The sequence below is a fragment of the Micromys minutus genome (assembly GCF_963924665.1).
Source record: "Micromys minutus genome assembly, chromosome: 18".
NCBI lineage: Eukaryota > Metazoa > Chordata > Mammalia > Rodentia > Muridae > Micromys > Micromys minutus.
In genome coordinates this window covers 9,585,884-9,603,514 of record NC_137953.1, presented here as the reverse complement: position 1 = coordinate 9,603,514, position 17,631 = coordinate 9,585,884, and the positions used below count along the sequence as shown (strand labels likewise).

The window sequence follows — 17,631 nt, the reverse complement described above, 5'->3', positions numbered from 1 at the left end:
TATTTTATTTTATATTATTTTTGTTTTATTTTTTTCCCTTAGAACCCTGTAGTTTTTCTAAGGAGGAACACAGAGAAAGAGGGTAGATTCAGATTAGCAGGGAGGTAGAGAAGAGTTGGGAGGAGTTGAAAAGGGAAAACAGTAATCAGGATACATTGTGTGTGGGGGAAATCTATTTTTAAAGAGGAGGAGAAAGCTCTTGCCTTCTTGCTCTTGCTCTTACCCATTTGTTTCTCCTCTTCCCATTCCCTCCCCCATCTCTCTCCACATACTAATGGCCGGCTTCTACTTCTCTACTCCTCTTCTCCTATTCTCCTCTTCTCCTATTCTCCTATTCTCTCTCTCTCTCTCTCTCTCTCTCTCTCTCTCTCTCTCTCTCTCTCTCTCTCTCTCTCTCTCTCTCTCTCTCTCCCCCCATGACCTTTTTTTTCCCCTGCCCATGTCCTGAATAGATATTCTATACTTAAAAATAAATGTCTCTCACAGGCTCAAATGCGTTCATGCTTTTCCCCAGTCACTGCTGCTTTCTGGGGGGTTATATCTCAAGCAGTAGAAGGAGCCCCTCAGTTGAGGAAACAGGTTTCTGTGGAGATGGGTTGCAGTTTAAGGTTCAGAGCCCACCATAGTTTCTACTCTATCTCTGCTTCCTGGTCCAACCAGACACGATTAAACAGCTTCATCCACGGACCTGACTCCCAGCAAGATTTTTCACCTGCGACCTACTTAACATGGTGCACTAGAGACATGGGTTGTATCTTCAAACTCAAAGCTAAAATGAATCTCTCCCTTTTAAAATTATTGCTTGTGAAGTACTTGGTTCCCGCAATGAGAAAAGTAAGGAAAAACAAAGAAAGAAAACATCAGAACTGTGTTCTCCTGGTTTCAAACACATCTGGGATTCTCTAGAACATTTCTGTCCTGGCCCTGTGATAGTCCTATCTCCGTTTGGTGTACTAGGGAAATGAAAGGTAGGTGCATCTGCACCGATATAATCTTCCCACAGTTGCAGATAGGTGCTACCTTCAGCCATAGTTTGTTCTAGCTGACTGAAACAATCAACTTAGTGCTGAAGATGGGTATATGAAAAAGCCTTCCAGATGGAGACAGGAGGATTGTTAGGCAGGATACAAAGTGTGTTTGTTAGGAAGACACAGATATGGGGTATAATCTCTTCTAGATAGAACATACACAACCTGAAAAAATAAACTGTAGCTGTTTTCAGAGACACCAGAAGAGGGCATCGGATCCCATTACAGATGGTTGTGAGCCACAGTGTGGTTGCTAGGAATTGAACTCAGGATCTCTGGAAGAGTAGTCAGCATTCTAAACTGCTGAGCCCTTTCTCCTGCCCCATGGAAAATATAAGAACAGCTCTAGTGATGGATGAAACAAGAGATAGCTGTCTTAAGGGAATTGAGTCAGTTGCACATAAGAAAGTATAATTTTCTTTCTCCTTAGTGGTTCCTAGATTTTATATACATGTGTAATATCATATGTGCGTGAGAGTGGGATAAGCAGGTATGAAGGGGAAGTGGATATGAAACTGTCTAGCACGGTAAGGGAAGTAATGGAGGTAGTAAGAGATAGAGAAGGAGTGTAAAGAGTTATGAAAGAGATTATGTATAACATGTAATACCTATACAATAGGCTGGGCATGGTAGAGTATACCTTTAATCCTAGCACTGGGGAAGCAGAAGAAACTGACCGCTAAATTCAATGATTTTTGTCTATACATATGTAGATGGAATGACAAATAGCCAACTGAATTAGTAAGTTCTGAAAGGCTACCCTGGACGGGAACATTCTGAAGAACCCTAACAAAGTATTCTCTGATGAAAATTAAAAGAAACTCATACCTGTCTTCTCAGATCTCTGGTTTTCTTGGTCATCTTGTCAATTGCAATGTTGAGAGGGTCTCCTTTCTCTTTCCTTCCAGTCTGTTAAGAAAAGAAAAATCATTTCCAGTTTATAAAATTCAGTAACAGGAACATTAAAAGTTTAAGATAATTCAGGAAAATACTTGAGGTACAAAGTCCAATCAACTAAAAATGAAACAAGACATCTGTTTAAGTATTTTATGAACATGGCTGGGTCACTAAGGTCGTTTTTCTTTGAAGTATAAATTAACATTGAAACAGTCAGTAAGTTCTCAGGATAGCTGTGTCCATGTTCAACTCCCTGTAAGTCCATTTTTTCTCTCCTGCCACTTATGAATAAAGTACATAACATAACAGGTGTATTGCTTGATTTCAAAGATGAATATAATGGGAGTCTCACTTATATAAGCATGCTTATGATATAAAAACAAATAGAATGTTTTTAAAGAAATCACGAGGCTTGAGGAGATGACTCAGCTGATTAAGCACTTGACATGGAATAGCCTAAGGACCAGAGTTTGTCTCTTGAGAGTCTACGGAAGTGCCAGATTTGTGCATTTTTACCTAACTGTAATTCCAGCACTCTGAAAACTTAAACAGGAAATTCTCTGCAACAAAATGACTAGAAAGGCTAGTGTATCAGTGAGGTCTGTGCTCAAGTGAGAGACCCTACCTCAATGATTAAATGGGGAGCAATAGAGAAAAACTTTTAATACACACATGTTCAACCATACCTGTGCAAATGACACACACAAGAATCTGCCATATGCATAAATACCACACACACACACAAACACACACAAGTTTGAAACAAGTTCTCCACTGTCGAAATTAAAAAATTTATGCCAGTATTTCAAAGACCATATTACAGGTGTTGTACTGATATTAGGAGAAATGTTCTAGAAAGCTAAAGACTTCTAACATCTGTTATACAAAGCAGAAGTGTCAAACACGGCCATGAGCAACTCACAGTTTGTGATCATGAACAAAACCTTCTAACAAATAGTTGTAAAAAGCAAAAGAACAGAGAATAAGCAACGTTTCAATGAACAATTCACTTAAAAATTCTCGAGTTCTGTGTTTCTTTTCCATTTCCCTGATGGCTATAGAAAGACAAGAAAAAACAAATAAAGAGAATCTACAATATTTCTATGATTCAAACTGTGGCTATTTTACTAGTATGTGGAGTTGGGGCTGGGTTGGGTCTCATTCTTCATGGATGTCATGTAGAGGTCAGAAAACATGAAGAATTCAGGTGTGTTTTTTTTTTCTCTTTCATCTTTATTTTTTAAAAAGAAACATGTACAAATTTTTAAAGGAATTTTGGCATAACAATATATGAATATATTTCTGTTTTTTTTCTACCATGCGGCTTTAGGAAATCAAACTCCGGTAATGAAGACAAGTACCTCTACCTGCTGAGCCATCTGGTCATTCCTCTGATGTTTTGTTTTGTTTTAACATTGAAAAGATTCCCATGGATACCAAGTTCTGTGAACACTGCAGATGTACCATCTTCTACACAAATGATAATCATTTAAAAAAATATGTGAAAACTATTACATTAACAAAGCTTCTGTCTAACACCCTATAAATTTACTTAAGTGCATTGCTAGGGGTAAGCCATCTCTGGTTCCATATCCCATCTGCACAGAAGCACACAACGTTCTGTAGTTAAGCATTAAATGAATAAGACCCTAGATGGTATGTTCTGCCCAACATAATTTGTTTAGAGGAAAGATATGGTCATTTATTGGGCACATAAGGGTTTCTTTTCATGAAAAAACCCTAGAAACTTGTAGCCTATCAAGACACTTAGACTTCAGAATTGCAAGCTGGGTTGAACGCAGCCACTTTTCTCTGAAACTTGCTTAATTAAGCCACTTTTAGAAAACAAATATGTGATGCATAGACTTTCAGGGTTTTCACTGAAACGTCAAAACGTGAGGCATATGTGTATATATTTTTAGTTGTTTAAAATTTTATAAATCCTTTCTTCTCCACTGTCTAAACTCACAAGCTGACTCTTCCAGACGTACACATTGAGGTTGTTAATAGGAAAAGCTTAAAATAAAGAGACTAACATCTTACAATTTTGAAATATCAGCCAACAAATATCTCCAAGAAAACAAAAGCATATGATGAAGAATGGGGTAGTTCAATCTTCCTGAAGAACAGAAGAACATGGTTGTGTTAAGGAAGAGTTCCCCTAGCATCCAGCCTTCCAGAATTCATGTGGACACTAGTTTACTAGCCAGTATAAACTATTCGTCTGACTATTTTGCAAAGAAGACTTTTACCATCAAAATACAGGGTCCTTCTGGGAAGGTTTGCACCACTGATGAGAGCCACAGACTTCACATTTCATCACCATCAATTAGAATAGTAAAACCATGTCGAAAAAAAAGTAAAAATTGTGGGCAGTGGTATGCATCATTACTACGAGCCCTTGGGAGACAGAGACAGATAGATTTCTGTGAATTCCAGGACAGCCTGTTATACACAGTAAACCAGATCACAAAACTAAAAAAGTACATACATACATACATACATACATACATACATACATACATACATACATACATACATGTTATAAGATAGGCTTAAGTTGTAGCTAGGACAAGGAAGAGTATATTTGGCAGTTAAAAGATCAGGGGTGGGTATGTCCAGAGGTGTCTCCATGGGTAGAGCACTTGCCTGGTAAGTGTAAAAATCTGAGTTAAAATTCCTAGAACTGAAGTCAATCTGGATGTTGTAGTATACACATTTATAATTTCAGAACCCCTACAAAGACACATGAGGCAGAGACAGGATCATCTCTGAAAAATAGTAGGCCAGCTAAACTGACATGTAAAATGGGGGATAAAAAATTACACTGCAAAAAAATAAAGTAGACAGCATGGACCAAAACCTTAGATTTTCCTTTGAAGTCAATACACTGTTGCACACTAATGCCCACATTGACATTCATGAACACACACACACACACACACACACACACACACAAACACACATACAGAGACAGACAGACAGACAGACAGTGACAGAGACACACAGAGAGGCAGACACATGGCACTGTGCTATAGCTCCAAGACTAAAGATGAATAAAATAACTCACTAAAAAAAAAAATTTATTTATTTATTTATTTATTTATTTATTTATTTATTTATTGTACTCTTTTTTATTGGATATTCTCTGTATTTACATCTCAAATACTATCCCCTTTCTCCCCACTTCCACCTCCCCCCCTTGACTCCATCAAGGTGCTCCCTAGTCCAACCACCCTCTCCCACCCCAGCACCATGGCATCCCCTCCACCCCCAGCAGTTGATTTATAAAATAAATCAAAGAGTCCATATAGAACAAATAGATGTAAATGTTAAAGTTGGACAAATCTGAAAAGGTATGGATTAGCACAGAATCACTGAAGGAAGTCCTGCATCCGATATTAAATTTGGCAGAGCATAATTTAGGATAGGAACACTGAAGCAAGCCCTAAATCCGATATTTCCTACTTTAAAATCTAAGGAAAACAGCAATCTGTGCAAGATATACAACTAGGGTAACAGTGGCACAAATGTTAGAGGAGTAATCAATCACTTTCTTTTGGACTGGAAGCCTGTTCCATGAGATGCAATCCATTCCTGACACTCTCAGTGTAGCCAGGAATCTGACACTATGTAGGCCATGTTTCTTACAGGAAAACCAACTAATATCATTCTGCTAAATGAACATAGCAATAAAATGACCTCATGTGAAGAAAAATAAATTATGAGGAAATATTAAAATTATTATTATTAAAATTAATGATATTAGTAGGTAGAGTGCTTGCCTAGCAGGCATGAGGTCCCAGGATCCATTAGAAACACTGCAGAAACCAAGTGCAACACACTTATCTGTAATTCCATTCTTAGGAGGAAGGTCAGGAAGAGCAGTTCAATATGATTTTCCAGAGCATGACAATTTCAAGGCTATCAAGGGGAAGATACCCTCTCAACAAAAATTAAAGCATGTTTACATAATTAAAAATAAAAATGAATATAAATCATTAAGTACAATTCTGGTTCAGCTTGATGGTCTATGATTTTACATGCTCCATGTAGTACTTCTTATTCTCATTCTGTATGTTATCCTTGCTTTCTCACGTGGCATCAATAACATGCATATTGTATGACACGTTTCTAAGGCAGTATCATTGGGAAAGCTAAGGTATCATTTTCTCAGAAAGTCTTTCTAACCAATGATTAAGACTAGAACATGAGGCCAGTGATGTGGACAACAGGCTGAAGGGTGAGACCCTGTAGACAGCAAGTAAATGCAATGTGAAGTCCCCATACACAAGACTGGGTTAGAGGACATAAGCTAGATGTTATCTCTGGGTTAGATGAGAATAGGAAAAGGAGTACTATTCTGAGTGGCAGAAAGAGACAAAGGACAAGATGGGCTCTGAAAGGGCAGTGAATAGAACAAGCCAGTCTTTTCTGCATGAAAAGAGGGAGCACTCTGAACAGTGGACAGGGCTTGCTTTCAAGAGAGCTTCCTTCCTGTTTGAATACTGCTGACTACATTTTCTTTAAGATTATGTAATGATTTGTGAACATGCTTCCTCATTCATAGCCAAACTTCTAAAATATATTCAATGTATGTCGGGTAAAATTTGACAAAAATGATCAGCCATTAATACCGTCCATTTGTAAAATAATTTTTAAATTAAAAATCATTTTGTACAATGTATTCAGATCACATTTCCTGTACCCCAGCTCATCACAGACCTACCTCCCCTCTCATCCATCTAATACCATATTTTTCCCAAATAAATAAAAGAATATTAAAACAAACAAAGAAACGAAAACAACAACCATAACATGAAATAAATGCCTGGGATGCACACATATACACACACTTCGAAACATGAAGTGCTGACAACATTTTATTCAGCAAACTCAGACATCCAGTGAAATTAGTATTCCATGGCCACTCTTGTCAAGATTCGGTTCGTGTAATATTTTCAATTCTGGGTCCCTTTAACTTTCCAGTCCTTAGCTGAAGGCAATTTGGAAACGAGGGGCATGGAATACATAAAATAAAATTAAAGAAGAAAATCAACTAGCTCCTTTTTAGTGATGTATGTAGGAGAGGTGAGTAGTCAGGAAGTGTGCTTGTGACTTCAGGTGCAAGTAGAGGTCAGCAGAAGGCGTCAGACCTATGGAACAGAAGGTGTGGGTGTTTGTGAGGCACCCAGCTAATACAGTTGTTGAGAACCAAATCCAGTTTCTTTGGAAATATTGTAGATACTCTTGCCTTCTGACAAACCCCCTCAGACCCAAAAATGGATTTTTAAAGCAAGTGCTAGATTTAAAAAAATCTGAGCCACTGACCAGGATAACAAATTAACTGGCCTGCTTAGAATTCTTGAAATAAAGTTCGTATGTAGGAATCAGTCATTGTCTGTCAATGCTAAAGTTTACACAGCAAATGAGAGCTTTCACTGGGCAAGGAGCTCTAGCTCTATGATCCTAAATACCTGGGAAGGAGTCTATATGAAACTATTGTGTCATGTTCCCACCAAACAGATGGACCGACTAATGTGGCAAACGCATACCAGCCAACTGTGACTAGTTTGTGATCTTACATCATTGATATGCCTTACTTTTATGTATGTTTTATTTTAAGTACATTACATATCATAATGTATGCCCTATATTCTTAATAGATTAGCTGGATAATCAATCATGATGTCAATGTACTTAAAACAATAAAGCATTATAACAGTATTTGGAGTGGCTAGGAGAATATATTGGGCATAAATAAGTACATATTAAAATATTAATTTAGAAACAAGAGGCCAGGCATAGGGTAGTGTATGGATCTGATATCATCACTTAGGAGGTGGAGCAAAGAGAAGCTCAAAATCTTCAACTGCATACTGAGAGTTTTCCAAAAGGTTGAACGACATGAGGTCTTCCTTCACAATAAATAAATCTCAGTGATTATAAAATTTCATGTGTTTCCCTTCACTGGCAAATCAGAAATCATGAATTTGGGGTGTTATTCCCTTTAATCTCCTGCCCGGTATTCTTGGACCTATTCCCACTTATCTTCATTTTAGACCCATTTTTGATATGTGAATGTGGTCTGTTTGCCTGTGTGTTTGTGTTCACATATGTAAAGGTGGACATGTGTGCACATGTATATTTGTACATGTGTGTCGAGGCCAGAAGCTGTCATTGGGTATCTCCTTTCACTGAAAACAGATCTTGACAAAATGGCTAAGTTTGTCTAAGCAACCCTGCCCTAGGGAGCTGAGCTTGAGTGTTGAGATCACAAGTTGCACTGTTACATCTATCTAATATTCACATGGGGTACTGGGGATCTGAACTCTGGTTGCAGAGTAAGTGCTATACTCACTAAACCAACTCATTAGTCCATCATCTTTGTATTTACTGGAAGTAGTGGTATCGCTAAGTGTCATTGTTAAAAGAAGACAATACTCCAAATACTCTCCCACACTGCTGTGGGCACCTATCCCACCACCCATCTGTTGTGCTAGGGCAGAGCTTGTTTATAGAACTCTATTTGTTTTCGACTTACAATATCATTTTACAAACCTGTCCAGAGTGGATCATGCCAAGAGCAAAGAGAATACATTTACTCATTTGGGTTTTCAGAGAACATCTTTATTCCCTTAAATTTTGACTGCCAGCTCCAGTCCAGATTGCCAAAATATGTGATGTTCTAGAGACCTTCACAATTCCAGTTTTAGTCTAAGCAGAATTATTGTGCCACTCACAGGAGTTTGGGGACTTTACAGTTAGTTTTCAGGTAAAGTATGATTCTTTATTTCAATGATTATTTTAATCATACTCCTTTTTGCCTCTTTACAAACTAAAGATCTTGACAAAGATCCTCTCTCAGGTTGACTCTATAGTGCGAATGGTTAGAATATTTGTCTACCATCCACAACTCTCTATGTTGGGTACCCTGCTCTGCATAAGCCATATTTCATGGTATAAGCCTTTCATCCCACCACTCAAGAGTAGGAGACAAGAGGAATGAAAGTTCAAGATCATCCTCAGTTATAGATCAACTGTGAGACAAACCTGAGCTGCCTGATCCCTTGTTGACAAAATAATGATGATTGTATTTATTATTAAAAGTCTCTGAGTAGATTAGATGGATGATTCATACACCATTGTTGAAAATCCTGAAGATGTATGTAATATATGAATATTGGCATTGTAGATGACACAGAACTGATACTAACTTGAAGATCTATGTAGCACACTATTAAGAAATATTAACTTTCAAATCTCTAAAATGTAGTGCTTCCTTCAAGGGCATTCTCATTCCAGTCCCTCTTCTCAATTAACATGCTTCATTGAGTACGGGTAGTATCCAATGCAAAGGAAATGGATGAGAAGGTAATGAAAGGAAAGGAGAAGGTTAATTCCTACAAGTCTTCTGAACACAGTTCTACCATGGACGATGTCCATCAGAGCCACAGACTCACAGCAGTCACGTGTGGAAGGCACAGTATAAATATGCCAAGCGTGGCTGTAGATATTTATAACACTCTTCCTTTCCCTCAAATGGACCTGCGAACTGAATACATAAGGAATATTCAAGATACTGTGTAGCTGTGATTCTTATAGAGTGGATGTATGAGGGGTAAATCAAATGCCCGGTCTTCAAATTGTTGTCATTTGAAAGAAATAAAGGTATAAATCATTGGAATGGCAGAAAGCAATAATGTGCCCTGCATTCTACCTGCAACACATTTTGCTTTCATTTAAACCTATGATTTAGACAATAGGAGGGAGGAGGAAAAATTATCTATTGATCCAGCAGTCACCCTATCATATTTGGAAGGTTGCCCGTCTACCTGCATATAGAAATCATATCGTTATTACAAATAGCACCATTATTTATAGAACCTTGAGCATTTCATAATACCTTTATGCTGTGTATAAATCATTGTCTGAACATGTGGACCTTTCTAAATATTTCCTTTTCACTAGCTAAGAGCAGTTGTCTTGAAAAGAAAGATGCAGTATCTTTTAGGAATGGATGTAAGTTCAGAAGAGGCAGCAAAGAAAATCTATCACCTGACTACATCACCCACTGCTCAGCTTTCCTAGATCCTGGAGTGTAAGTTGATGGGGGAATAAGACATAAAGATGCAAAGATAAGATAAACAGTGATGTATCTTCTAACATTCTCTGCTAGACCTTGTCAATGTTCAAAGTCTTATAAACACATAATGTTTGTTTATCAAAGACACTTGTTGGTAAGACACTCAGGTCCAGCTCATTAGTACAGATAATCCTCAACTTATGAGAAAACTGATAATTAGCACTAAAAATTCACTATAACTAAAGGCATTGCAAATAAACAATACATTTGATACATTGATTGTTTTAGATTTAAGAAATATACACTAAGGACCAATGTCATACATGACACAGAATTGTGGCTTGTCATTATTGTCCACCATGGCTAAAAATGCCAAGGGAACTTAAATCACCTCTAAGAGAACCAATCAAAAATTTAAGGTACAATTTCCACTGTGTGTGTGTGTGTGTATATATATATATATATATATATATATATATATATATATATATATATATATATATATAAAACACCATGGTAAAGTTTAAACATTACTTACCATCCATATGAAGTCTAGGACATCTGTATTACAGTGTCAGTCCATATACAAATCAGATGGTGTGCACAGGAGATGGGTTATCATGGTTCCCATCATCCCATCATACTATATATGATCTTTCACTAACAGAACTCCATTTTTTTTCTTTCTCAGTGACAACCAAAGATCCTTGACTAACAGATTAAGTTGTAATATTCAAACCTGTGAGAATGAGCCACAGTTTTGCACACTGGAGGCAGAAACAAAAGGAAAATGGGGACTCTAGTCGAAGATTTAGAAACTGGGAAGAGATAATCCTCTAACTGCCTGTGCACTATCAGAGACAGGCAACATAGAAAGATGAGTGGCAAGGAGAGAAGCTGAGAAAATCTCAACAGCCCCTCTTTGCAAGAGGATTCCTACATGCAGCCAGCACACAAAGTTTGCCTTCTCCTCTGAGTGTACTCTTTGAATATGTGTTGCATCAAATACTGAGAAAATAATTATTTTAGACTGCATTACTTAAAAAGTTTTCTCTGTGACTGCAGAGGAGAAGCCAAGTCTTTTTTGTAGGTCAAGAAGGTCTAGGATTCTCCCCAAGGAGTCAACAGGAAACTCAGAAGTACTTAGGAAATACTCTATTGTCCATAGAAAGATGGATGGCTTCAACAGACACCTGGGTATAGGAAAGAGGTAAGAAAAGCATTAATCGGTGTTTTGAATAATATGGAATCCTAAAAATAAATTTCCCAATTTCACAAGTTATTGCTCAAAGCCATAGGAAGTATATGATGTGCACCTGTGCAATGTTTCAATTTATGCTCCTTGATTTATTTTATCAACACAGGTGTCATCATCACTGATAAATTGCCAGGCAACACTCCATAAAAAATATTTTTCACTGGGTCACCCTCCCTAAAACTTTGGTGATTGCTAAAAGCCTGAGTTAATTAACTATGTATTTCTCCTAAGTCTGCAGGGGAGTGTGAAAGAAGCAAACTGTTAAAAGATGCCATTTTATCTCCACAGCTGAGATGAAAGTAGTCAAAGCCAAGTCCAGACTCCCATTGATTCCTGCTCGAACACACACACACACAAACACAGAAACACACACACACACACACACACACTGATTAACAGTTCAATGAAATTTAACAGTTCAATGAAATTTAAAGTTTTATTTCATTTTTAAGTGCATTTCCCCAGGCCACCTCTCTCTCTCTCTCTCTCTCTCTCTCTCTCTCTCTCTCTCTCTCTCTCTCTCTCTCTCTCTCTCTCTCTGTCGGTCTCTCTCTCCCTCCCTTCTCCTCGCCTTCCTTCCTCCCTGCAATAACTAGATCCACACTGGTAAAAGTTCACAGGAAAGTCAGAAATATTCAGGCTATTCAGACCTTAGCCTTGTTGTTCCTGAACCACATTTACAGACATACCAGGAGCCAGTTTTCCCCACACTTCCTACATCCCCCTATTCTATTCTCTTGGTTCACAGACACTCTGCCTCCTCTGAATACGTGCAGCTACTTCTGCAATTCACTTTGTGTTTCCAAAGATTTGCAACCTAAGCAATCCTTATACATTGTGACAAATCCCTGGCATTGTTCACTGAACTATAGGTTTCATAATATGCAAAACATGTAAGCTGTATCATGAAGATCCTGTGTTGTCTCTGATTAATTAGAAACTTTTTCTAAAGGGAACCTATGCTTCAACCTGTAAACCTCATCATGAACCTACGTCTTTGAATTCACAAGCTTTAGAGGAAAATCGACTAAGCTTACCTTGCTGAATAAATATGGTGTCAAACTATCTTCTAAATACTAGGTTTTATACCTAAAGACTAGTGCTCTGCTCAGCACTCATCAGAGAAGCCTCTCTTATCTGTGGGCAGTGATTAATTCAGAGACTCACAACTGTGTAAATGTGGAGAGTATGTGATTGTGTTGTGCTTGACCTTAAATAGGACATCTATTTCACACCCTGCAAAGACTCTGTAAATACTGCAGAAGAGTGGGTTAGAAGAATGTGAGAGCCAGAGAGATGAGGATGCTTGCTACGGAAAGAGGATGGCGAGCTCACTGAGACTGTGGTCGCCTGCACAGGAGCAGTATGAGATTCCATCTTCATCATGCTCAGGAGAGGAGCCATTCCTCATTGAGTGTCTATGACTTAGAGGAGGAGGAGGAGGCAAAGGAGAAAAAGAAGAGGAGAAAACATGGAGGAGGAGAAAACAGAAGGGTTGTAAAGAAGGGTTTCCTTTAAAAAGAAGGTAAATACGAGAGTACTGGGGCCTGAAATTTTTCCTCATTCAGTAAGTATGGACATATTACATGTACATAGACATATATATCTTATATATAGATATATGTGTAAAAGTGACATGTAATTGTAAAAAAGTAATAAAATAAGAAAGATACTGTACTGTGAAATAATTGTCACGAAATACCCCCGTTTTTAAGAAGAAGCACAAGAAACCAATGAGAGGAGAATATTTACTAGCTACATTTGCTTGAACTCCGAAGCTTTTGACACCATACCTTAACCAAAGAAAATTCTAAGAATGTAGGGAAAAGCTATAGATACATATGCCTGAGTATATAACGGGTATAAACAACTTCATCAGTATTCTAGCCATCACACATAATTACAGGATCCAGACATGTTGCTGTGGACATTGACTCCTCTCATGCAGAAGTGTAGTTAAAGACTATCTGTGTTTCCTTCACTAGTGGCACAAAAGTGTTTCCACCTCCCACTCTGTCTACACTGTTCATTCTCTTCTTTTTTCTACTCAAAACTTATTTTACAAATAAATATGAAAATTCTTCCAAAAAAAAAAAAAAATCCAACGTGTGGTGTGCATGCATTGAAATGTACATGCCATTAGAGGGACAAAAGACAAGTGAATGGCATCAGAATAGTCAGGAGTGGAAGCAAGCCTGAAGATCATGAGCACTGATGAAATAGATTTGTTGAAATGGTGTTCTTAAGATCCCTGGATGAGATAAGGATTTAAGACTCGCTAAAAAATAATTGTAGCCACCAATAAAACAAAGTGTTCCTGGAAGAGTAGATTATGTACAGAGTATGGGGGTCGCAGGTATTTTCTGAATGTTCTGGGATCTCTATCATATCTCCACGTAAATGCCAGGATGGGAGCCGCTCTGCCTGACCAATGGATGTGGCGCCTTCACCAAAGATTTGTTAGTCTTGCCTCCTTTTGTCCTTTTTAGCCCTGTCTTTACTTGTTTTAAAGACTTCTTTTTCACCTCATACCCCTGCAAACATCCATTGTTGCTACAATTAGGACTGTACAAGTCCAAATTGTGAGTCACATGATCACTAGGAAAGAACACAGCAATGAATGCTTTCAATTTAGTTACATGAAAAGCCTAAACAACTACATATACAATTGGCAAACACACAAGCCTCCATCTAGAGCTGCTGTACCCTGTTGTTATATTGACCAGAAGTCCAAGCTCTTCTTCTGTGTCTTAAGGCCATCCAAAAGTCAGGCATGTAGTCCCGGTTGCTTCCCCACTCCAGCACTATCAGAGCAGACTTTTATAAGAAGTGATCACATCACTCTTTAAGTATCCCAGTGAGTCCAGGTCTCATTGAAAATGTTTAGAGTCTGGAACCATGATAGGACCATCTCTTGGGCCATTTCCTCCCCCTTGGAACCAATGAAAACTTTATGAGGCAAACTGCATTTTTTTTTCAGCATCACAGTTCAAAACCAAACTAAGCACCCTGGAACACATGTCTCACATCGTCCCAAATATTTCTCACTATGTGGCTCCCATAAACACCATCTGCTATGTTAATTTGTAAAGAATTACAAGGTTCTTAAAATTACACTTTGCTCTCTGTAGCGTATACTGTGTCTATTAAGGGGGAGATGTGAGAACGCACATAGCATCTAGGCAGACACTGAGGTCTATTCCTTCCTTTTCTGAAAGCTTACTCAAAGTTTCTAGGTCTGCATGGAATTTCAAGAAATACATGTATAGGGGGCAGAGTAATGGTCCAGTGGCTAAGAGTACCTACTGACTTTATAGATTTGATTTTGTTTCCCAGGGCTTAAAAAGTCAGGCAGGTAACAACTGTGTATTAACTCCAGCTCCAGTAGGGTCCACGGTCCAACACTCATCTGAACTCTCCAGATACTGCATGTGTGTGTGTGTGTGTGTGTGTGTGTGCGCGCGCGCGCGCGCGTGCAGGTGCGTGCTCATAAGCAACAATGTGAGCAGAGAATAAAACAAAGCATCACATGATTCAGTGAACAAAAGTACTTTCTGAGTAAGCCTGACACACTGAGTCCAATCCCCAAGACTCACATACAGGGAGAAAAAGAGAAACAACTCTATGCAGTTGTCTTACACCTACCACATGGAAAATAATATCATTGTTGCAAATACAGATGTCTAGTCCCATTCCCAAGAGATCCAGTTTCACTTATCTCTTGAGTAACAATATTATTTCTCATTTTTTAGTTTAAATATATCAGTTTTTTTTAAAGAGCTTGACAGCAAACTGAACTTTAAGCATGCTTGGCAAGAGTTCTGCCACTAAATTATGCTCTAAATGTTTTTATAATTTTAATTTTATGTTATGTATATATATATATATAGAATATATATTGACATGAAAAAATAAAAGATTATTAAAACTTTAAATTCTAGACAAGTCTGTATATAAGAAATAGTCACTACCAAACTGACTAGCCTTTATAGTCATCAGATAGTCTCTAACTATGGTTGGGAAATCTGCAGTTCTGAGTCCCATTAAAAAATCTTCATCAACCTAATTATAAATTTGCAATCATTCACTAGTGTGAGCCTAAAATAGGATCAAGAATTCACAATTATAACAATTCAGCTTGATTCCTGATGAATTACTCACTATCCCAAATACATGAGAGTCTAAACCAAACCACTTAATTAAAAAAGAGAGCCTTACTGCCTGAGCAATTAAACAATACCAAGTAAATACACCCCTTTATACCACTTCAGATTTCCCTGCACACAAAAAAGAAAATTTTAAATTGCTTCTCCATATTCCTTGGCTTCTGTTTCTGCAAGGTTCCACCAAATAAAGGTGCTTTGATACAATGACCAATGACATCAAAGGGACTGCTGACCTTATCACTTTGAGTTCAATCACCAACACCCCTAGGTGAAAAGATAGCACCCATTCCCATGGGCTGTTATGTCTGTCATCTATACACACACACACACACACACACACACACACACACACACATACACACACACATCTTAAAAGAAAAACAAATTTTTAAATAATATTAGCAAAATATTTCTCAATCTAGGCAATATTTCAGAGCCTTTGTTGGTTAAACCAATGTGTAAAATCTGCTTGATTCTCAGAATGATATAAAAATTCTCTCTCTTTGCTCCAGTCACAAACTCTTTGTTTTACTGTAATTACATTGTGGCATGCAAAGAAAATTGCTTTCCTGAAAACCCAGTGGTCCCATAGATGCTACTCCCACCTTCTTATTCTGAAGCAGTCTGTCAAGGCAATGAAGCCTGTTTCTTCTGATTCTATAGGATGTACATAATTATTACCTCCCTTCCCCCCATCACCAATGAGTGAGTTAGGATGAGTGTAATATGTGTGCCTGTCCTCATATCAAAACTGGAGGCTAACATTAGGTATCTTCCTCACTCTGCATCACAGTTTTTGAGATCTATCTCTCACTGAACCTAGAGTAGGACTCCAGTGTGATTTCCTGGAAAGAAAGTGGTAGGGTTCTCTTCTCTCTGCCTCAACAGTGCTAGAATTGCACACACCAGTTACTATGCCCAGATTTTCACAACTCTTCCTTCTCCCAAGCATAGTATAGTTGCCCCTTTCTGACATCAGGAGATAGAATTCCTTTGGACCCAACTGGGAAGAAGCTCTTTGTAAAAGCTAGCAGGAGAGGCTCACCCACATCCCTCAGAGTCAGCTTTTCCCAATTTTCCAAGTTCCTGCAAAACACAGCAAGAAAGGGGCTATAGGACACTCTCCATAGTTTCCCTAATACTGAAATATGCTGAGCTCAACCAACTACTGTTATTCCAACAATGACATCAACACAATAGAAATCTAGTAAGACAAAAAAAATAGCTGGGCATGGTTACTGTCTTAGGGTTTCCATTGCTGTGAATACATACCATGACCAGGGCAACTATTATAAAGGACATTTACTTGGGGCTGGCTTACTCAGGGGTTCAGTCTATTATCATCAAAACAGGAAAACATGGCAGTCTCCAAGTAGGCATGGCATTGTAGGGGTTGAAAGTTCTACATCCCAAAGTCAGAGAGAGGATTGTCTTTCAAATAGCTACAAGAGGGTCTCCAAGCCCACCCCTATAGTGACACTCTTCCTCCAACAAGGCCACATCTAGCCCAACAAGGCCATTCCGTGTACCAAGCATATTCAAACAGTGGCAAAGGCAAATATACTTAATACTCAGGAAGCTGATTCAGATGAATAGGATGTTCTAGATCAGCCTGAATCACAAAGTGAGACTGTCTTCAAGAACAAGAGAGGGGGTGGTAAGAAAGAAAGAGAGAGAGAGAGAGAGAGAGAGAGAGAGAGAGAGAGAGAGAGGAAGGAGGGAAGGAAGGAAGGAAGGAAGGAAGGAAGGAAGGAAGGAAGGAAGGAAGGAAGGAAGGATCAAGACAAGTTAGCAGTACACATTTGTTTGGACTAGAGTCTGTCTGCTGTATACTGAACACAGAGGCGTAAAAAGAAAATGGTGGCTGTTTCACACTAGAATATGGGAATGAGGAGGACATAATTTTTGACTGTTATTCTGAGTAGCCACGCCTCCAGCAGAGTGTAAACTGAGAAAGTTTACACTTCACTGTATCCAAAATGTATTCTCTTTGTCCTCTCAAAGCACATGAGAAATAAGTTTAATGGCCTTTAGTTTTGCAATTCTAGAATCCATAATGCTTTATTCCACAAAACAGAATGAATGGTCTAGTCAGATGGGCACACGCTGCTTCTGTGGGTAGAAAAGGACTTAAAGAAAGCAGACATGAGTGACAGAGACTGGAAGTGGTTATGTTGATGATCTTTTCACTGCCAG

General features: G+C 38.3%; 1 protein-coding gene across 4 annotated transcripts in view; it reads right to left on the bottom strand.

Moving 5' to 3' along the window:
* The window catches only part of CTNNA2 (catenin alpha 2), a gene marked incomplete at both ends in the record, with an annotated part of 909,395 nt that overhangs the window by 258,156 nt on the left and 633,608 nt on the right, over positions 1-17,631 (bottom strand). For 3 of the 4 annotated variants that reach the window (XM_080932244.1, XM_080932242.1, XM_080932243.1), the window contains one exon: positions 1,857-1,937. In XM_080932244.1, coding sequence (XP_080788370.1) covers positions 1,857-1,937 — 81 coding nt within the window. Of the gene's footprint in view, positions 1-1,856; positions 1,938-17,631 lie in introns of those variants that run through there. The other variant, XM_080932245.1, reaches the window with a different exon arrangement.